The sequence below is a fragment of the Choloepus didactylus genome, chromosome 21, assembly GCF_015220235.1.
Source record: "Choloepus didactylus isolate mChoDid1 chromosome 21, mChoDid1.pri, whole genome shotgun sequence".
Taxonomy (NCBI): Eukaryota; Metazoa; Chordata; class Mammalia; order Pilosa; family Megalonychidae; genus Choloepus; species Choloepus didactylus.
The window spans coordinates 3,493,919-3,516,303 of NC_051327.1; the positions used below are offsets into that span (position 1 = coordinate 3,493,919).

Here is a 22,385-nt window from a genome sequence, read left to right on the forward strand (position 1 = left end):
GGAGAACAAGCAAGGATGCACAGAGGCTGAGAGAGAGAAGCTAAGAGAGACAGAACCCCAGAGACATTTTAGAGAAAGCCATTTGAGATTAGAACCCAGGAGCAAAGGACCAGCAGACACCAGCCACATCCTTCTCAGCTGACAAGAGGTATTCCAGACACCATTGACCTTTCTTCAGTGAAGGTATCCTCTTGTTGATGCCTTAGTTTGGACACTTCTATGGCCTTAGAACTGTAAATTTGAAACCTAATAAATCCTCTTTATAAAAGCCAATCCATTTCTGGTATTTTGCATAATGGCAGCTTTAGCAAAACCGAACAGGGTCTTAGCATTGCAGTTTGAAGAGCACAGATTCAGACAGCAATCCAAAATCAGATCCCTTCTTGATGCTTCCAGGCAAAGGTTTTTAAAAAAAAGATTAGGTGTATTTGTGTTTGGTGGCTATTTGGGGTACTCCAGTTGTCCTCTAGATTAGATAGTTTACTGCGTTCTTTATCTTATGGTCTGTGGTGTCCAGATGTCCTTAGTGTATTGAAGAGCATTGCTGCTTGAGGCTTTGCATACTTTGACGGTTTGTGATGTCTGGCTGATATTTGCTAAGAGTAACTTCCAGAATGGCCTCCTGACTCTATTTTAATAATCTCTTAGCCATAGTAACTCTATTTTTATTTCTTTTTACAGTATTCTTTGGCATCTTACATATTTATTAAATGATATGCCTTTGAAATAGCTTTATATCTTTATCTGGTGATCTATATCCCAGTCTATGAATATGTAATAATTCATTTAAATAATCCCAGTGGGTAGGTTGTTTCCAGTCCTTTGTTACACACACACACATGTGCGCACGCACACACACACGAAACTGTATTGTCTTAGGTTGTTAGATCTGCTATTACAAATACCACATAATGGGAACTTACTGGCACATGGTTTTGAGGTAAGGAGTCAAAAATCTAGATATTGGCAAGGCTTGATTTCTGCATGAAGACTGTAGTGTTCTGGTGCTGGCTGCTGGCAATCCTTGGAGTTCCTTGGTTTGTTTTTGGCTTGTATCTCTGCCTCCCATTGACGATGAGTCCCTGAATTCCCCCCTTCCCCACTCCCCAACCCCCAATTATGGGTTCGTTGCTCAGCATGGCTTAATGCACAAACACACTGAATGGGCTATAGAGAAAAGAAGGTTTATTTACGCTGGCAGGAGGGCAGGGGCAAAATGCCCAAATCTGCTTCCCTGTAGTGATTTTTCACATGGCTTTTATACATATTAGAGACAAAGTTAATCATGTTGGGTAACCTGTAGCAGGGGTCTGGCAAACTTCATTAGTTCCTTATCTCAGTTACTACATCCTTTAGGATACATCTCTAAGATACATGGTGCATGTTGCCTCCAAGTCTGGCGCGATAGGTGAGAGAACACAAACAATAGTGATTAATATATAGCTTTATCAGTGTCTACTCATGTTTGGGAGTTCTACATATTGTTTTTCTGTGAGATTCAAATAAATACACGGCTTCTTGCACTTTCACAGTTACATTTAAAATGCTAACACTACACTCTTACATGGTGATGTCCTCTCCTTTCTGCTTCTGTGACTTCCCAGTTCTCTTTATAAAGCCTCAAATAATCCAGATTGAGACCCACCCTCATTCAGTTGGGCCGCACACTGAACTAAAAATATAACATCTTCAAGAGATCCCATTTATAATGGTTTCATACCCACAGGAACATAGATTGAGAATGCATTTGTTGAGGTACATAATTCAACCTACCACAGTATATTATATACAATGAACAGCCTTGTATATATCTTTGGATATTTGTGTGAATATATCTAGAGGATAAATTATCAAAAATGGAGTAAAAAAGATATGAGCCTGTTATTTTTCTGTTTGGAGCAATGAAAATTGTCTAAAATTGAGAGTGATGATGATTGTACAGCTGAGGATACTGTGAGGCATTGTTTATTTTGGATAGAACATGTGAATATATTTCAAAATCTGCAGCTAATAAATAAATAGATTCAAGTGCTAGGAAAATGTGGGGAGAGAGGTATACCTATTCAATGCTGGTAGGATAGCAGAATAGTGCAGCCCCTCCGGAGGGTAATGTAGCAGATCCACAGGAGGCTAAATATAGAATCACCATATGATCAGGTAATACCTTAACTAGGAATATACTCTGAACTGAAAGCAAGGACTCGAAAACACACTTGCACACTGATGTTTATGGCGGCATTATTCATGAAAGCCAATGGATAGAGGTAGCCAAAGGGTACATCAACTGAGGAGCAGAAGGGTGAACTGTGGTGTATACGTACGATGGAATATTGCGCGATTACAGAGAAATGAAGTCATGAGGCGGGCAATGATGTGAATGAATCGTGAGGACATGTTGAGCAAAATAAGGTAGAAACAAAGGGACAAATATTGTATGATCTCATTCAGAAAATACTTATAAGAAAATTAGGGCCTAGATTGTAAGCTCTTACAGCAATCACATTTATTCCTGAGTTTTAAATATTATTTCTAAATTCTGAGATGCTGTGCTCTATGGGTATAACCTGGTATTTCCCTGGAACTTTGGGTACCTGTGTGACACCTAAGACTCAGAGTTAGTTCTGCAACTCTGAAAATCAGCATTCCTCCATACAGCAACTCTTAAAGAAGCTGAAAAAGAGATCAGACTTCAATTAGAGACATGAAAGAAGCTGAGCGGATTGGGACTAAGGTAAATCAGAATACAGGGTAAAGGATGATAATGTCTATATTTTAAAACTTCCCCTCCTGTGTGAGACCAAAGGAAGAGATGTTTATTTTGTACGAAATTTAAATTTTCTGTAGCACACAATCTAATTTAACCTGTCTGGCCAGTTTATTCAAACAACCTAAACACATGGAGCCAAGAATGAGATCTTGTAATTCTGCATAGCTTAATATAATACTCTTGTACATTCCAGAGTATGTTGGGCAGATAAAAGAGTATTTGCAAAGTCCCTTGAGGGACTGGAGAAAAAATATGCAACTTCTAAACTTCCCCACCTAGGAGATTCCTCATAATCTCTCAAGCATTAGGGACTCCCAATTTAATAAGCCAAGCCCTCAGTCTTGAGGCCTGCTCTTATGAAACTTAATTCCGTAAGGGGAAGCTAAGCCAACCTATAATTAATTATGCCTAAGAGTCACTTCCAGAGAACCTCTTTTGCTCAGATGTGGTCTCTAAGCCCAACTCTGTAAATAAACTCATCACCCTCCCCTCTACATGGGACACGGCTTCCAGGGGTGTCAGTTTCCCTGGCAATGTGGGACATGACTCCCAGGGATGAGCCTAGCCCTGGCAATGTGGGTTTGACAATGCCTTCTTCACCAAAATGGGGAAAAGAAACTAAATATGGTTTCAGTGGCTAAGAGATTTCAAGTGGAGTCAAGAGGCTATTCTGGAGGTTACCCTTATGCAAGCTTCAACTGAATGTTCCAAATTGCCATGGTATACCAAGCTGCCATCAACAGTATTTCCTGAAAAACCTGAAGAATACCCAGGTCTCTATCTGAGACTCTATAAAAAAGTGTCACTCAGTAAATTTATTTTTCAGGAACTTAAAACCTCCAGATTGTCCCTATGCCAGATAAGCCTGGAAACCCAGGATACCAGTCTCTCTAAGAACGTCAACCAGTTGCCTCCTGCTACGCTACAATGTTGACACCTCTCTTCAACATGAAGAATTTAGAATGGTCATTGCCCAAATATTCCTCAAGTTTGATAGAATGATCAGATGAGAGGGATGAGTTGTAACAGAGAAGATAAATCCTGTCCTAACAATTCACTATGACTACTGAATCATTATATAGATATTTCTTTTTCAGTCTCTGATGTGTTGGAACAGCTACGAGATACCTGAAATTGTGGAACTGTAACCCATACCATACCTTGAAATTTCCTCTGTAACTACTTGTTAAACTGTACTTTGAAATTTATCACTTTTCTGCATATATATTTCACAATAAAAAAAGTTTAAAAAAATGAGCATTTTTATATTACCATGTTGACTTCCAGAAGTTTATATTGATACACACTCCCATCAACAATGTATGAGGATGCCTAACTTCTCACATTCACTCCAGTAAACTTTTTATTTTTTTCATTTTATTTACAAATACTTTGTATCCACCAAACCTACACTCTTCCTTTCCCTTTTCCCATCCTGTAATGTACTTTCTGTCTCTGAAAAATGTACTTTCTGTCTCTGGAAATTTGCTATTCTAAACATCTCTTATACATGATATCATGCTATATTTGTCCTTGTGTTTCTTGCTTATTTCACTGAGCTTAATACTTTCAAGGTTCTTCCATGTTGCAGTATGTCTCAGAGCTTTCTTATGGCCAAATAATATTCCGTTGTGTATATGTACCACATGTTGTTTATCCATTCAATATTCCCTTGTGTATATGTACCACATTTTTTATCCATTCATTTGTTGTGCAGTTGGGTCACAACCTTTTGACTGTTGTGAATAATGCTACTATAAGTATTGTACACATCTGTTCTCACTTTCTTTGGATATATACCTAGAAGTGTAATTGCTGGGTCATATGGTAATTCTATACTTAACTTTTTGGGGAACTGCCATATTGCTTTCCACAATGGCCACACCATTTTACATTCCCACCAACTAGAGTTCCAATTTCTATGCATCCTTCTGCAACACTTTTTTTTATTTTTCAGATAATAGCCATCCTTGTGGGTGTGAAGTGGTAACTCACTGTGGTTTTGATTTGCATTTCTCTAATGGCTAGTTGAGTATCTTTTCATATGCTTATTGGTCATTTTATCTTCTTTAGGGAAATGTCCATTCAAGTCGTTTGGCCATTTTTTAATTGAATTGTCTGTCTCTTTGTTGTGTTGTAAAGTTCTTTATATGCCAGTGAACTTTTTGACCCTTGCCAAACTGATAGTAGGAAAACGGTATATCATAGTTTAAATTTGCATTCATTTTATTAAGATTGAATATTTTTTAATCTGTTAAAAAGCTATGTGTGTTGTCCTCTTATTTATTTTTAAAGGGCTCTAGTATTTAGGAAATTCATCTTTGCAATTAGAAATATTTTTCCCATTGATCATAGTTTTTACCTATTGTTAATGGAATTTTTCCAAGCAAAATTTTGTGACTTTTATGTAGTTATAATTTTTTAGGAATTTTGTGTCTTGGCTAAGGTCTTCCTTCTGAACTTGATTTTAGTCTTTTCTTCATCACTTGAAATGCCACCTGTATCAGCACTAAATTTCTATGTGAATTTGGATCTCTTTATGTTCTAGGATCATGCAACTAGTACAATTTTTAATTGCTATAGCTTAACATAAATCACCATCATTACTGTTTCATGATTTTCTGCATTTTTTTTTTTCCAATATGAACTTTAAAATTAGCTTGCTGGGTTCTTGGGGAAAATTTGGTACTTTTAATTGGGATCAAAAATATATAGATTAAATAAAGAACAGATTTATGATAGACACTTCTACCTAAAAACATGGGTATATGTCTTTCCGTTTATTCAGGTGTTATTTTGTTTTAGTGAGTTTCTTAATTTGTATCTTCTAGGTCCTGTACATTTTTAAAAGTTTATCTCTGAGGTGTTTAAGTGGGATTTTTTCTTGTTATCTCTATCTTGACTAAGGACTATGTCCAGTGTTTCATTTAGCATGATGCTAGCTTTTCATTATCTAATCGTGTTAATGAAAGAAACCATCTACACCTATTTTAAAGTTTACATCAAGAATGAATTGAACATCTTGATTTCTAAGATGGTGATTTTTCTCATTTGCTCAATTCATGGCTACTGTCATATCACCTTCACATTTTTGCCAAGGTTATTCTTGATACCATCATCCTATTATGATGGAGCTGTGTCTTTTAACATGCTGCTGGAATCCATTACTTAAGATTTTTATTCATCTCATTTTCTTTGTCAGGGTTTTAAATCAGTGCTTCATCACAATTTGGAGATTCTTTAAATGCTCAAGTTTGACCCTGGTAGTTTTTTGTGTCTTAAAAACGTGACATAATTCAACTCTGATATCTGGACCTTTTCTTCTCCAGTAATTGAGTTGTTGCAATTGTCTCTCCAGCCAGTTGAAATGATTCATATTTTCCTTATAGATCATCTAAAAACTTTCCCCATCTCACTGTCTATTCAGTCTTGTGCCTGTTTCCTTCATTGACTAGCTGTTGATATAGCTTATTTCTGTTTCATTTAACTTTACCTCAGTTTTTGCTTTATTTCAGCCCATATTCATTATTTTTCTAGCTATTTGAATACCTTTTTGTTTATTAATGTATTTAAAGTTACAGTTTCCTATAGCCTAATGGAAATACTTGGCTGGTCTTTTCCACTTCCTGGGGAGGTAACCTCATCTTTGGAATGTCCTGCTAGGAGTATATTTTGTTATCATGGTGGCCCAGGATCACACCTGATAATGTGTTAAAGAGATGATGTGTTGGGACCAGCCACACCTTCAGCCTTAGGATGGGACCACATTAGAAAGACCAACCATGATTAGGGGTTTGGGGCTTTGAGCCATGTCATGTCAGCCCACAGCAGCCCACCTCCCAGACCTGTGGGAGGGGAGAAGGGCTGCAGACTGAATCATGCCTGTGACACCTGAAGCTGCGGCAAACCTCCATGATTGATAATGACATCTCTGTCAGCAGGGTGATGCTTCTGCTCTACCCAAACCTTGCCGGGTACCTCTTTTGGCTTCTTATTTGTATCTTTGTATAGTGCTTTTAGTGAGTTCTGTGAGTCATTCCAGGGAATTATTGAACACCCAAATTTGTAGCCAGTTGGTCAGAAGCGCGGGTGGCCTGGGCCTCTGAACTTGCACCTGTACCTGGCCTAATAGTACTGGAATCTCTGGAGTCTGGCTAACTCAGGATAGTTAAGTGTCAGAATTTAGTTACAGCAGTATTTGCTGTTGGTGTTGGAAGTTGTAGAGGTGTTTGCAATCCTAATACTTACCCACTGAACACTCTGTAACTATACCCCGTTAAGTTCTGCTCTTGGTAGTACTAACAGTCTCCACGCTGTACCACCAAAAGGGATGAGATCATTAGTGTACAACAGCTGAGACAGAGTCTAGATTAACTGGTAGTTTTTTCCTTTCCAGGCTCCTGCATATTAACAGTTATAACCAAGAGCATAAAACACAATCAACTTGTTGAACTATGTCACCAAATACTTAATTGACAAGCTGTGTCCCTGATCATTGCCTTATTGGCTGAGGGCTAAAAGATGAGATGTGTTCTTTTGGAAAGGAGAGGAGGGTTGACAACATTTAAACCATCAGTTAGTAGTGGCTGTATTGCTGGCAAAAGCCTTATGTTGCAAAATTCACATTATCACCCAACCCAGCTTACTGTTGGTGGTAGGCTGAATTTTGGACCCCAGAAAAATATGTTCTTAATCCATTCCTGTAGGTGTGACCAGGACACCACTGTCAATAGGACCTTTTGAAGTTGTTATTTTTATAAGGTGTGGCCAAATGAATCAGGATGGGTGTTAATCCTGTTAATGAAGGTTTTATAGGGGATCCCACAGAGAAAAAGTTACCAGGAAGGAGAAGTTGGAAGTCGGCAGAACTTGGAAGAGAAAGGACAGGACACTGCCATGTGATGGAAAAACCAAAGACTCAGGGATTGCCAGCAGCCAGCTCCAGGATGCCAGTCTTCAGGGAGAAAGCATTGCCTCGCTTATGCCTTTATTTTGGACTTCTCCTAACCTCAAAACCATGAACTAATAAACTGCCGTTGTTTAAGCCAAACCCAAGAATGGTATATATTTTAATAGGTGGGAAACTAAGACATGGGTATTTTTTCATAATCGTCTCAGGCTGCACCATGAGGTAACCATTTAGCCATATGTGTCAACTAAGCATTTAACAACACTCAATTTGGAGCAGCCACATTTTAAGTGTAAAATATGCACTGGATCTTGAAGACTTTGTGCAAAAAAACAGAAAATTTTGTTTTGATTACATTAAAATGATGTCTTGGCTACACTGGGTTAAATAAAATGTATTAAAATTCACCTGGTTTCTTTTTACTATTAGTGTGGCTACAAGAAAGTGTAATAACAGTGTGATCCACATAACATTTCTACTGGGCAGCGCAGCTCTAAGGTCTCCCTTTATTAGCCCTTTCCCTCTTAGGTGCATTTAGTGCTTTGAGCCCTCAGACAGCATTACCTTCTTGTAACCATTTGAAGACACAGCAGCACCATGATGCCAGTTTAGTGTTAGCATTTATTTTAAAAATACACAAAATATATTATAAATTTGTTACATCAAAGTGATAACCTCACTTATACATTGTTCCATACTTACCTGGTTTTGTTTGCACGCTATGCAAACAAATGGATTTGATTCTAATTTTTTGCTATGGTTCATGTAAACAGTTGAGACTGCTACATAAAGTAGGTTGTTTTAAAAGGTAAAGGAGCCACAGAAACCCAACAGTAAAACAATTCATTTGGTGTGTTTAATGAGATTGACAGAAGTCTTAGCTGACAGAGAATCCAAGACTAAACATTGGCTTCTAGGCATTTTAAATATTAAAAACCTTGAGGTTTCCTGCATCTTGTAAACATAACTTAGACCTTGTTGGCATTAAGTTTAAAAAGTAAAACAGTAAACCGTGATTTTCATCATCCTGTCCATGTCAATATATACTCTCTTTATTATGAGAATGAAACCGAGTAATAAGCAAAATACATCAGTAATTTTAAACTGTACTGCAAAGAAGGTCCCGGCTGGTCTCCTCTGGGAGCGCTCTAACGAAAGCCCACCCTGCAGCCTGCTGAGGATGACGATGACCACCTCTGTCCACTGAACACGGCACTGCCACAGCCCACGCGATGGTCAGTTCTTGCTCGGTTTTCTGCAGCCAGTTGAGACTCGACTTCCACCTCTGCTGGCCCTGCCATCCTTCCTTGGGCTTGGATTTGTTGGGGTTAGTGGTTTCCTACTATTATCAAGACTGGACCGTTCCTTTAAGGTACCACATGCCACCGTAGCTTACACAACAGTCCTATGAATAGAGAGAAACATGTTAAGGACAGATTTTAGCAGGAAGTGCAGCTACTGCATTCTGTCCAGAATATCAAAACAGTTTATGACTAACGGATAGAACAGAAATGTGAAAACAAGATCTGCCTCTATGATGTTGTGATAACTAATGGACTCTTCAGTTTTTTGGGGCCTTAGGCCACCTCCTTTCCCCAGGGATATTTTAAGAATTATGGACTCTAAAAGAATGTGCTATATACACTCAAAATATAAAAACTGTTAAGTTGATCAGGACAAAGGTATTTTAGTAAATAGAATTACTGGAGATGGCCTTGGATATTTAAAACAATAGACCAAAGTATGAAAATTGTCATCAAAAATGAGACTACTTTCTTTACTCATGTTTCTGCAAATATGGTATCTATACCGCAGTTCATAAAAACATTATAGATAATTACCCTTATGTACTTTTTAAACTAAATTTAATTTGATACTCCTTTTTAAACTAAAGTTAAAAATTGAATTCTAGTGAAAATAAGTCATAGAAGTATTTATATGGGGTATGGCAAAAGTCATGAAGATGGTAAAAGATTCAAGGGGGAACGGGGTCAGGATTCAAATCTAGGTCTACGCCTTTTTTTATTTAGTCCTCTTGCATATATCCATCGTACCAATGCCAATGACTGTCAGTTGTTGAAGACACAAACTGGCTGGGGAGGGGTCCAGCGGAAGCCAGATTTAATATTCAGAGTGGCAGGGAGGGTCAGCCTCCGTCTAAGACAAAGGAGAAAGCCAGTCACAGGCTTCCTCGTTAGTCAACAGAGAGGAAGTTGAGAGCCTTTGGATATTATTATACACAAAACAGATGTACCTTTAACACTTTATCCACTTCCTGTTTACTGAGGTCTTCTCCACACTCTTGAGTCAACCGAGACTGGATCATGTTACGGCGCACCCGGTAATTTTTGGAAAAAATTTCGAGCAAAACCTGTCGATGCTTTAGCAGCAAAACATGTTATTATGGGAAATAATCACCTAAAAGAGAAACATCCCCCAAAAAGAACTCCAAAGCCATGCACCTAACCCCACACTGCAGTCAGTAATAGAAGTCTTTTCCCAGGACCTCTGGTTAAAAACAAACATGTTTGGCCAATCTGTCATCTCTCTTGAGACCCCAGCAAAATGACATATAGAAATAAAGGTGTATGCCTTCAAGAATAAAAGTGCAGGTGAAGGGATATCAGAGGATGAGTGGCGTAGAGCTGTTTTGCATGATAAACAGGAGTGACAGAGGATTTAGCAGGCAAGGGGAAGCACAGTCTAAAGTGCATGAAGGCAGGGAAAAGCGTGAAAAGTGAGCAATGGTCAGAACCGGTTTAAAGTCTTGACACAAATATGACTTGCATCCATGACACAGGACACCACAGAAAGCATTACTCTCCAAGATAAAAATTCAGTAGAAAGGATGGAAGATAGCTGAAATTCCCCCAAAGGAGGAAAGGTGCTAAATGAGAGTCAAGATTGTTCCAGCATGTCCAACATCTGACAAGAATTCCAAAAGGACAGAAGAAAAAAGTAAAGATATTATCAAATCAATAAGAGAATTTCCTAAGAACAACCTAGCTGTCTAGTACAGTAATGACCCATAGCACATCTGAAATTGCACTGATATGCAGAATAAGGACGGGAAAATTAATATGGGTCAAGTTTAAAAGACTGAGAAGTGGAATATCATGGAACTCTGAAAACTTGCATACAAGAGGAAAATATCTTAAATTCAGAGGGAAAATGATTTGCCTTCTGAAATTCTAGTTCCAGACAAACAATAATACATGAAGGCAAAAGAATGCCATTTTAAGACATGAAAGAATGCAGACAATGCCTCTGTCTCCTTAGAAGCAAAAATAAAAGAAAGTAAGGAGGGAGACAAGATTCAGCAACCCAGCAGCGGGTGTAGAAAAGAACCAGCTCCCACTGGAAGAGCAGGAGGCAGAGGGAAAGGCTTCCAGGGAATCCAACTGAAGAAGGACCACATTGGTAGGTATGTGTATTCAGAAAATTATGCAAGTGAAACTAGGAAGCAGTATATAAAAGAAATGGAATCATATTATTTGTATCTGCAATGAACAAATTTCCAGCCATGATGCTATAAATAGAGATAACCGATTTAACTAGAAATGGTGATAACATATCCCCCACTTTTCTATATTCTCCCAACAGAGAGAGGTAAATCCTCATCCACTGCAACAGGAAACCCACTGATAATGTCAAATTGATAAGTCAAAGTAGTATAAGCACATTTTATTTGTAAAAAAATATGGATGCGTAAGTCTTTTGAGTGGTACCTTCTAGTAGCTAAAAAAAAATTTGCCTCTGAGGACTGGGCGTATGCAGTCAAGTAGAGCACAGAACAACTATTTCCCATAAAGCTTTCAGTTCTATTGGAGTTTTTTTCTTAATTTTTAAAATTTTTAAAATTTTTTAATTTTTAAATTAAAAAATTTTTTTTAAATATATTTATTATTATTATCTTAATTATCAGAATATTTTGGGAGTGGGAAACTCAGGTGCCACCTATTGTAGCCAAAAGTACACAAGCTTGCTCAGGGAGACCTGTTCGAAACCATTCTCGCCCCACAGCACCGTCACAGGCCGGGCGGACCAAAAGGCCCTTTTATATTCTCAGAGCTTTCCAGGCAGTTCATGGGCTTTTGCTTACCCCCTTCCTCTCACCATACCCTGGGATTAGGACTTGAAAAAGGACGGACTGACTAGAATTTTAGCAAAATCTCAATTTCTAAAGCTTAGGCAAGTTCGTGATTGAAAGGACACTTTGATACCTATGACTCTGCACCATGCAGACAGATGTTGCCGGTTTCATTCCTATTTCTGTTCAAAGGCACCCAGGATCCATGTGACCAGAGGCAAAATAACCAATTTCTCTAATTTAAAAAAGCCAGGACCAGAGATCTGATGAGAAATCCTTTCATTCCCACTGCAAAAGTCCACTGGAGAAACGTGGTTCCTCACTGGCCCCCAAGCCCAGCTGAGCGTCAGCATTGCCAAGAAAACGTGTTAGAAAACTCAATACCAAGGACACGACCCCATCACCCACTGAGCTCAGCTGAGTTTCTGGCATGAGTCCCGGGAATCTAAATCTTTTAAAGGTGGTCCTGAGGTGGCCAGTTCACAGATCGGCATTTGGGAACCACTGGTTTAGGCCCAGATCATGGCATGTTCAGCGTATCTTGGCTGTTGTGCCAGTTTGAATGTATTATGTCCCCCCAAACACTATTATCTTTAATATAATCTTGTGTGGGCAGACCTATCAGTGTTAATTAGATTGTAATTCTTTGCGCCCCACCCAGCTGTGGGTGATGACTCTGACTGGATAATTTCCATGGAGGTGTTGGCCCGCCCATTCAGGGTGGGTGTGAATTAAATTACTGGAGCACTATATAAGATCAGACAGAAGGAGCAAGCTGCTACAGCCAAGAGGGACACTTTGAAGAATGCACAGAAGCTGAGAGAGTAGCTGCAGATGAGACATTTTGAAGACAGCCATTGAAAGCAGACTCTTGCTCCGGAGAAGCTAAGAGAGGACAAATACCCCAAGTGCAACTAAGAGTGACATTTTTGAGGAACTGCAGCCTAGAGGGGAACGTACTGGGAGAAAGCCATTTTGAAACCAGAACTTTGGAGCAGATGCCAGCCATGTACCTTCCCAGCTAAGAGAGGTTTTCTGGACACCATTGGCCATCCTCCAGTGAAGGTACCCGATTATTGATGCCTTACCTTGGATACTTTATGGCCTTAAGACTGTAACTGTGTAACCAAATAAACCCCCTTTTATAAAAGCCAATCCGTCTCTGGTGTTTTGCATTCTGGCGGCATTAGCAAACTAGAACAGCCGTATACAGAGACACGGAGCAGGAATATCTAAAATCGGGAGTGGAGGGAAAAGTGGAAATGTATCTGACTACACCCTGGGTGTGTGCTTCCCAAAGGCCTGCCCCCCGCTCCAGGAAAACCACCCTGTGCTCTGGAAAGTGGACAGTTAAGGTCCCCCTCACCTGGTCACTCATGTCTCCCGACTCCCAGAGGGCAAACACCTTCTGCTCATCCGGGGAAGCAGCAGTCTGTGGGGGAAACTAACCAAGGCCCAACCATGAGTTGTCTGTGTGTCTACCACATGGGTCCACCCACCCTGCCCTACCCTGCCCTGGTCTGCACCAATCCAATTGGGGTTCCAGTCTCAGCTCCTGCCATCCACTGGGGCAGCCACAAAACCCAAGTCTCTTTCCTTATCCTCACCACGGGGAGACCAGCCACATACCCCGGGGCCTTAGAGGGCCTCGAGAGGAGGGATGCAGCTATGCCTAGCTTGAAGCCCACAGAAGGCTCCATAAGGGAGGGAAGTGGGTTTTCCCCCTTGGCCTGGTGTTAGCACAATCCCAGCCTTAATACCCCGTGTTCTCCTGCCCTAAAATGTCAGCCCTCAGGTGTATCCCAAGAAGTGCCCCCTCCTCCATAACTCCTTAGGGGTGTCCTGAAGAATTCCTTTTGGCTGCTATCCACAAGGACCGTGTCAGTACGGGTGAGAGGCCCTGCCTGACTCCCAGGTAATCAGCGCCATGTGCTTCAGCAGGATACAAAGGTGGACCAGGTCCTGGCTGCCCGAAGAGAGGAGACAGGGAAAGGGGGAGCCTGGGACAGTGCGCTTCAGGCTTGGCCCCACAACACAGGTAACAGTAATGGCTGCCATCGTGGGGGGCTTTAAATATACAACCACATCTGATTATTAGACTTGGAAGTAAGCGAGGTGTTACCGTCCTCTCCGTGAGGAAAATTAGGTTCAAAAGGTTACTCACTTACACAGTCACACAGCTAATTAGCAGCAGAACCAAGAGTTAAATTCAAGTTTCTGTGGGCCTCAGTTTCCTCATGTGTAAAGGATGAGGAGGAGACAGATGAATAGATGGATGGACAGAATAATATGGCAAATATTAGTGGACTTGAGTATCTGGAGGCATAAGGATTGTTGGAGTTCTCTGTATGGGGTTTGCATTATTTCTGTAACTATTCTGTGTTTGAAAGTATTTCAAAATAAAGTGTTTTTTTTTAAAATGTAAAAACAAACAAAAAAGCTGAGGAGCATGGAACGATCCAAGTCTCCTCCAGCTCAGACATGACTTTGGTAGGGTCCCCACATTAGGATCATGGAAGGGGAGCCAACGAGAGCTCCAGATAGGGCCATGGGGTCCCCCTCAAACTCCAGCTCTACGTAAGGAAAGAAGCGTGGCAAAAGCAGGCCCTGGGGGTGGGGTAGGGCCTGAGGGCAGCCCACCCATCTTTCCTCGCCTTCTCTCCACTGTGGGGGCCCAGAACAACCCAGTGAATGTCAGCAGGTGCCCCTCGCTTGACTGGCCCACCTCACAGAGAAAAACAAGGCAGCAGATAACTGGACCCCTTTGCTGGGTGGGCAAGGGCAGCTCCAAGCTGTAGGATGCCCAAATACCTTCCGCAGGACACCTCACCAAGGAAGCTCCTGCCACAGGGCCAGGTCCCGTAAAACAGCCCAGCCAGCCTGGGACCCAGGGCCCCTTGTCCTAGTCTGTTCCTCACGTACACGGGATGGGCCTTGACCTCAGAGCATCACCCCAGGCTGCAGGGGCTTCTGACCTTGGCAATGGAGACGTCAACACTCCTTGATAAGAGACAGCCACAGCCCCACTTCACCCCATTTGCTGCCAGGTCTGGACAGAGCCTGGGAGGAGGGGAATGGCCAGAATAGCCTCCCTTAGGCTCCAGCCTGGCCTCTTCACCCTCGACTAAGGAAGCGGTCGCCAACACACTCTAGAGCCCAACATTCCCTGTGCTGTGGGGCCCCTCCCAATGAAAGAAAAAGAAGTCTGGGGTGCAGGCAGCCCACCCGCCACTAGAGATGCTAACTCAAAGGGCCCAGAGCCTGGACTGGGCGGCGAGCCTCTTGCGGACAGGGAGGACTGCTAGACCACATGCAAGCTGGGGCTTTGAGGTCAGTTCAGCTCATCTTAGCTGCAACAGAAAGGATTTAAGACTTGGAGTCACTCCGCTGAGGTCCAAATCCCAGCTCCATCACCTCCTGGGCAAGTGACCCTTGAACAAGTTCATGTCACCTCTCTGAACCTCAATTCCATCACCTGAGGGTTGCAGAGGATAAAGTTATACTAGAAACCATTTTGGAAAATGGCACAGCTGATAGCTGATATGAACGAGCGAGGTGCTGCCAGAGGCAGAGAGATTGGAAAGAAGGGAACCTGCACTTCCTGAGCCCCAGTATAGGCCAAGCAACGTGTTAGGACCCGTAAACTGCTCTCTCAGCCCTCACAAGAATCCTGATGCAAAAATGACCAACGCCCCACTTCAGGTGACGGCACAGCAGTGCAGAGACCGCAACGCCGGCCGCCGCCCCGCCCGCGTCCCCACGCCCCGCAGCCTCCACCCAGCGGCTCTCTTCAGCCTCGCGGCTCCGGGCCCCACTTACGGGCACCAGGATCTGCTTGCACCCGGCAGCCAGCACCGTGTCCTGCAGCATGCGGTCGGAGATGCCGCTGAACAGCGTGTGGCCCGGGGGCAGGCTGGCCAGATGCAGGTTGAAGAGGCGCTTGAGCTCGCTCAGCGTGAGCACAAACTGTCTCTGAAAGGTGGCCTGCACGAAGGCCCTCAGTTCCCGGGCCACGGGGCTCAGGGGCGGGCGCCCGTTGAAGCCGTCCCCGCCTGCTGCCCGCCCCACAGGCAGCCCATTGGGCAGCCTGTTGGTGAGGCCACCACTGGGTGAAGTGTCCATGGGCTCCTCCGCTTCCGGTCCTTCCTCTTCCTCGCCCTCCTCACTCAGGGGCTCCTCCTTGATCCGCACTCCGGGCAGGACGGTGGACCCCTGCATCTGCTCCTTCCTGCGCTGCAGCTCCCGTCCCAGCAGCGTGTGGTTCTGCTGGGCCTTGGCTCTGGCTACTTGGACCCGCTGCTCCCCAGACACTATCCCAGCAGGCCCTGGGTGGGGAGGGACAGCGCTGCTCAGGCGGAGAGGGACCCGTGCAGACCAGGCCCAAGGTCCCTCTGCTCCAGAGACCAACCCCTCCCATCCCCCAGGGGACACCCTGCTGCACAGAGGAAGGGGCTGAAGTCCCCGTCTCCCAGACAGGAAAATGCAGGCCAGGGGCTGAAGCACTAGGTCCTGCCCTACCCTGCCTTTCACCCCACCCCAGGGGGATTTAGCCACCCCAACAATGAGGAACAAACAGGACTGGAAAAAAAATCAAATCCCCACGTCCAGAGATTCAAGGAGGAAAAGGAGCTACTGCTGAGTTCCTACCAGTAACTCCTCCTGCCCTCCAGCTTCTGCTGACCAAGACGGCGAGCTGTCCCTCCAGGGGCCCGGGACCCAGACACAGACCCGGAGTGCACAAGCCCTCAGGCCCCCGACCCTGAGCCTTTACTGCCGTTGAGCCTCCAGCTGAGGAGTGTGGGTGGCACGAAAAGGGGAGGGGGGCCCAGAAAGGGTGGGCAACAGCAAAAGCCACTCTGGAGTCCGCTTCTCCAGGCCAAGCCCTGACCAGTTCTAGAAAAGTAGTCTTTCCAGAGCCCGAGGGTTTCGGTTAGGGGCTTGTCCAGCCCCTGGGTCTTCACAAACCTGATTGTCCATCCAGCTTCTTTGGCATGGTTTCCTTCACAAGATTATAGACTTTTTCTAATCTGAAAAGAAGCGTAAACTGTTTAATTTTAGGTCCTAGCGCCCAAAAGCAACGCCCTCCTTAAGGCCCAGGGCGCCCAGGAAACTGAAGCCACCAGGCACTGTGGTTCTGGGCCTTGCTTCATCCCTCTCTCCCCCTGCCGTGCACCGGCCCCTCTTCTCCTCCGACTCCCAGTGGCCCAAGTGGAAAGTGGCAGCCCATTTCTCCCTTATTTAACCTGTCTCTTTCCATCCTGCCCTGGGCCACACAAGCCATTCCCCCTCTCTCCTTCCCATCCTTCCCCTCCACCCCGAGCCCTCGGAGCAGACTCCGCAGATGCCACCTCACACGTTGGCTCTGATGGGCTGGCGTGGCCACACAAGGCCTGTGCTGGGGGGGAGTCTGTTATCAGCAATGGCCACCTGAGGGGGGGACCTAGGCCCTGCATTTGCCTTCCTGACCCAGCTCCAGCGTGAGGTCCTCCTGGGAGGCAGGGCTGCCAGAGACCACCTGGCACTCCTCCCCTCCTCCCCACAGCAAGACTTACTTGGCCTGGATGCCCGTCCACAGCATGTGCTGCCGCTGGACCACGTCTGGATGCTTCTTGATGAATTCCCCATCGTAAGGCAGCAGGAACTCCCAGCCCTTGTGGATCCTCACCACGGCCATGTGCTCCAGGAAGTCCTTCACGTCCTCTGCACAGAGCTGGAGAGGAGGGAGCCAGGTGAGGTACAACCTGCCCAAAAGTACCACCCGGACCCACAGCCAGCCCAGTCCTCTCCATCCTGGGGCTGGGCTCTCAAATGGAGAACACCACTTACTTTAGTCACCGCTGCCACCTCTTTCCTTACCACCCAACGGCTCTGCGTGAACTTCCACATCTGGGGGAGAAAAAGCAGTCTATTTCCAGGGGCAGAGATGGGACTTCTCCTAAGAATGTCCCCTTAAACCTATGTAGTCTCCTTGAAAAATGGAGCTCCAGGATCGTTTCCTCCAGGTGGACAGCTGGGCCACCCACCCCCCAGCCCCTCTTGTTCACCATTGTATCCCCAAAGCCCCAGGAGATTACTGTGAGGATCTGGGGCCATGAGCTAGCTCAGGAGTTGCAAACTGACAAGGCTCACAGGAACCACGCAGGGAACACCCACGAGGAAGAAGATCCAGTCAGGCACTGGGGTGACCTGGAGGTCGCTGGCCCTGTCCAAAGTTGGTGCCGTGTGGGAATGTGGGCCCAGCGGTGCTCAACTGTCCAATTATTCAAGACAAGCTGAAAATCTAGGTCATACCAAGATTTTGATTGGTCAACATCAACAACCAGACCAACATTTTAAAAACACTTGTTCGGCCCAAATAAAACAAGCTCCTCAGCCAGAATCCACCTGTGGGCCTCTGAGCTAGAGCAATGCCAAGCGGCCTGTACAGCCTGGGACTCCAGGACTCTGGGAGGAAGGAGGAGGAAGGCACCAAGCAGGCAGCGTGCCCGTGGTGAGGGCTCCTCACACATGCCTGCCCCTGTGCCAGGCACGTAGAGCCTGTGCGGCCCCGGTGAGGCCAGGGAGCCCGGGTACTTACGACAAAGTCGCGGCCCCTGCAGAGCACCTCGGCGGGCACACCGCTGTGAGGGCTGGATGAGTCCTTGGGGTACAGGATGTCACTGCCAAGGAGAGCGGGAGTGGCAGGTCAGGCCCTGCTCTCCACTTCCACCGCCCACCCCGCCCCGCCGGGCTCCTGCACTAAAGCTCCAGGTCTCGCAGTCTCAGTTCCCAGACAAGCGATGCCTCTTCCCAACATGGGCCAAATATAAGCCCAAGGCCAGTAGCTCCCCTCAGAAGCCCACACACACCAGGGTTCTTCCCCCTTCTCAGCCCACTGTTCACAGTGGTTCAGTCCTGAGGCCTGCTGCAAGCTCATGGAGGGAGCGGCTCTGAGACTAACAAGGTAAGGAAGACACAGCCCAGGACCTCAAGCAGCCAAGGACTCTTTGGAAGACAGCTCGTCCCACAGGTGAAGCATGTATGACACCAAGAGGAAGTGGAACTGGTGATGACCAACACACCAAAACGAACGGGCTAGGCAGCATAAGCTGTGTCAACTGAGGCAAGAGGGGTCGGGGCTGGAGAGCTGCTGCCAGCTGGGATCTGGACAGGCCCTGAGGCCCGGGTGGAGTGTGTTTGGAAGACTTTGGGGTAAAGGCCCAGGAGCAAATGAGCAGGGCACTGGGGGCATCCAGGAGTTTCCTTAGCATAACCCTGACCCCAACTCCAGTCACAGACCCTACAGAGCCTTTGCTCTGCTGCTCCCCCCACCCCTGTGGAAAGGCCCTCCCCCGCCCTGGGCCCTCTCCGACAACCAACTACTACTTCAAGGTTGAGTGCCATGCCCCTACAGCCCTCTCGCCCGACCCCAGCCAATTCAGCTGAAAAAGTTCTGTGAGACAGGGCCCTTGCCCATTTTGCTCACCACTGTGTCGACACCTGGCTGCCACACCCGTGGAAGGGATCCACCAAGTGTGTGCTGAAAGAACGAGTGTGCTCCATACCGGGTCTTTACAGTCAATGTGCTCAACTCTAACGGTGCCTGCCCCTAGCCCCACAAGTTTCTTGAGGACAAGCACAGTGTCTGAACAAGAACTCAGTGCATGGCACAGAAAAAGCAACTGGAAAATGTTTGCTGAATGAATGAGTGAAATTTTGAGTTATCGCCTCACGGGGACAAAAAGGTCCAGGGCATGGAAGGACCAGCACCCACCAGCCTCTGGGGGTAGAAATCAGAGCACTGGGGCAATGGCTGGCTGCTGAGGCATTTGGCAAGTTCCTCTGCCTCTCTGGGCCCATGTCCTCAGGTACATAATGAGATAGCCGTCCCCCCCACACACACACAACCAGCTCTCATTCATTCATGGGACAAATCTACACAGGGTGTTCTGAGGGACCACCTCATAATTAAATCTCATAATTAAAAACTCAGGACACAAGGGGCCTGACAAAGCAGGTAAAGCATCTGATTAAGTGGTGAAAGGGCGCCACCATGTGGCAATAACCGAAATACATAATTTACTTGGCCAACCAACTTTGAAATGGACTTTTTGCAATGAAATCACTTATTCTTTAATTTGAGTAAGTCACATTTTGTGAAATTGCTCACCTTACACCACATGAGAATATACTTGAAAAGTGAGTCTTTATTAATGTATTTTATATTAAATCATTTAAAATAAATATAATCAAATATACATAAAATGTAGTTACACCATCTTTACCAAGAATCCGCTGTGGGCAGCCATTACACCTGGCACCAGGGATAACAGGGAGAACCAAGACAGACCACTCCTACCCCCTTGAAACTGACAGGCTAGTGGAGGAATCCCAGAAGAAGAGAAACTACTGAAAGACATCAACCCATTAATTCAAGACCTGCAAATCCCAGAAGGTTACAGAAAAAGAAATTCATACCTAGACACTTCTTAATGAAACTAGAAAGCCAAAACAAAGAGAAAATCTTAAAAGCAGCCAGAGGGAGAAAAGGTACATCACCTTTAAAGAGGCAACAATTAGACTGACAGCTGGCTTATCACAGAAACAAGGGACATCAGAATGTAATGAAATGATATCATTGCGCTGAAGGAGAATAACAGCCAGCCTAGAATTCTATACCCACTAAAAATCATCCTTCCAGAACAAAAGTTAAATAGGCATTTCCAGAGAGACAAAACCCAAGGAAACTCATCACCAGCAGGCCTGCACGAAAGGAAATACTTTCACTTGTGCATTCTCTGGGCAGAAGGAAATCATCCCAGACAATAACTGTGAGATGCAGAAAGGAATGATGAGCAGAATAAACATGTAACTAAATCTAAGGAATATTTACTAGGTAACATAATATCTTGTGGGTTTAAAATGTAGAGAACTAAAATATATAAATACAACGGCATATGAGTTGGATATATATCAAACATTCTAAGGTCTTTGTGTTGTCTTGGAAGAAGGTAAAAGCACCAATTAATATTAAATTGTGATAAGTCATGAACACACACGGAAATCTGTAAGGTAATCGCTCAAAGAGTCATGAGAGAATAACTTCCAAGTTAGAGGGGGGAAAAATGGAACAATAAAAGAGAATCAATCCAGTGGAAAGCGAGAATTAATTAAAAACACATAGTAAGCAAGACAAAACAGAAAGCACTATGGTAGATTTAAACTCAAAATATCAGTAATTACATCAACTTAAATGGATTTAAAAGAGATTACAGATAATATCCTGAATATATAAAGAACTTCTACAACAAAACGACAAACAACCCAATTTAAAAATGGGCAAAGGACTTGAATGGACGTTTTCCAAAGAAGATATACAAATGGCCATAAGCACAAGAACAGTTGCTCAACATCATTAGCCATCTGGGAAATGAAAATCAAAACCACAATGAGATACCACTTCACACCCACTAGGATAGCTGTTATTTTAAAAATGAAAACTAACAAAGCATTGGCAAGGATGTAAAGACTTTGGAACCCTCGTGTACTGCTGTTGAGAATGTGAAATGGTGCAGCTGCTGTGAAAAACAGTTTAGTTGTTCCCCCAAAAGTTAAACACGAAGTTAACTATGACCCAACAATTCCTCTCCTAGGTGTGTATGCCGAAGAATGGAAAACAGGGACACAAACAGATATTTACACACTGATGTCCACAGCAGTGGTGATGGTAGCTCAACACTGTAAGTATAATTAATACCACTGAATTATACACTCAGAAATGGTTAAAATGGCAGGTTTTACATGATAAATAAAATTTTTAAAAAGACAAAACATGCCCCCTCTCCTCAAAGAGTCTACAAAAGGAACCTACCTCTTCACCACCCAGTTTCCTTGGACTAACATCGCCACCTTCTGGATGCCACGCAGAACAGCCACGGAGTCAAGAGAGGGGCCCAGCAGGCTCAGCAGGTTGGCAAAAGGCATGACCTTCACTGAGGAGGGCACACGTGACATCAGACAAGGGAAGGGGGGCCCCGAGCCCTTTCCTCCCCCCCACCAACAGTCTGTGTGGCCTCCAACTCATGTAATAGACCTAGAAAGTAAATAATCCTAATGATAACATCAGCAGTAGGAATGGCTGCCACCTGTGGGCATCTCTCTGGACCCTCCCCGGTACCCCGCGAGTGAGACTGAGTGACCACTTCCACTGTACAAAAGGCCAAGTCGAGGCCCAGATAGGTTGCAAAACTCACCCAAGATCACCAGGCTAGTAAGTGGCAGAGCAGAAATTTGAACTCAAGATACCGGCTCCAGAGACCTGCACTCTGCTGCACCCCATCAAGTGAGCATCGGGCAGGCCCAGGCTGGATGCAGTGAGGAAAGCCTGGAGCCTTCTGCAGGAAGGCAGCAGCCCGGCACTCGCAGCCTGTGGGTGATCTATGCACCCTGCAACCCTGGGCACAGCCGGGAGCCACCCCTCACCTCGGGCCCCCAGATGCTCTTACGCTGGCACCTAAGGAGTGCTTGGGCCTGGCACTCAGCCTGGAGGCTCAAGGCTCAGGTCTGCTAGCGATGAGCCACAGGCCCCCTCCAGGTCCCAGCCCTCCAAGTCCCAATCTGAGAAGAGGGGCTGGTCCCTC

At 44.9% G+C, this 22,385-nt stretch overlaps 1 protein-coding gene across 9 annotated transcripts in view; it reads right to left on the bottom strand.

The window, feature by feature from the left end:
- Positions 1–8,692: 8,692 nt before the first annotated feature.
- Positions 8,693–22,385, bottom strand: part of POLR3E (RNA polymerase III subunit E) — a 41,954-nt gene continuing 28,261 nt past the window's right edge. For all 9 annotated transcript variants that reach the window (XM_037814306.1, XM_037814305.1, XM_037814312.1 and 6 more), the window contains 9 exons: positions 21,617–21,737; positions 18,344–18,425; positions 17,593–17,652; positions 17,319–17,476; positions 16,732–16,793; positions 15,586–16,091; positions 13,133–13,210; positions 9,931–10,056; positions 8,693–9,081 (listed from right to left, as the gene is read on the bottom strand). In XM_037814306.1, the coding sequence (XP_037670234.1) occupies positions 9,025–9,081; positions 9,931–10,056; positions 13,133–13,210; positions 15,586–16,091; positions 16,732–16,793; positions 17,319–17,476; positions 17,593–17,652; positions 18,344–18,425; positions 21,617–21,737 (1,250 nt within the window). In that variant the 3' untranslated portion in view covers positions 8,693–9,024. The remainder of the gene's footprint in view (positions 9,082–9,930; positions 10,057–13,132; positions 13,211–15,585; positions 16,092–16,731; positions 16,794–17,318; positions 17,477–17,592; positions 17,653–18,343; positions 18,426–21,616; positions 21,738–22,385) is intronic.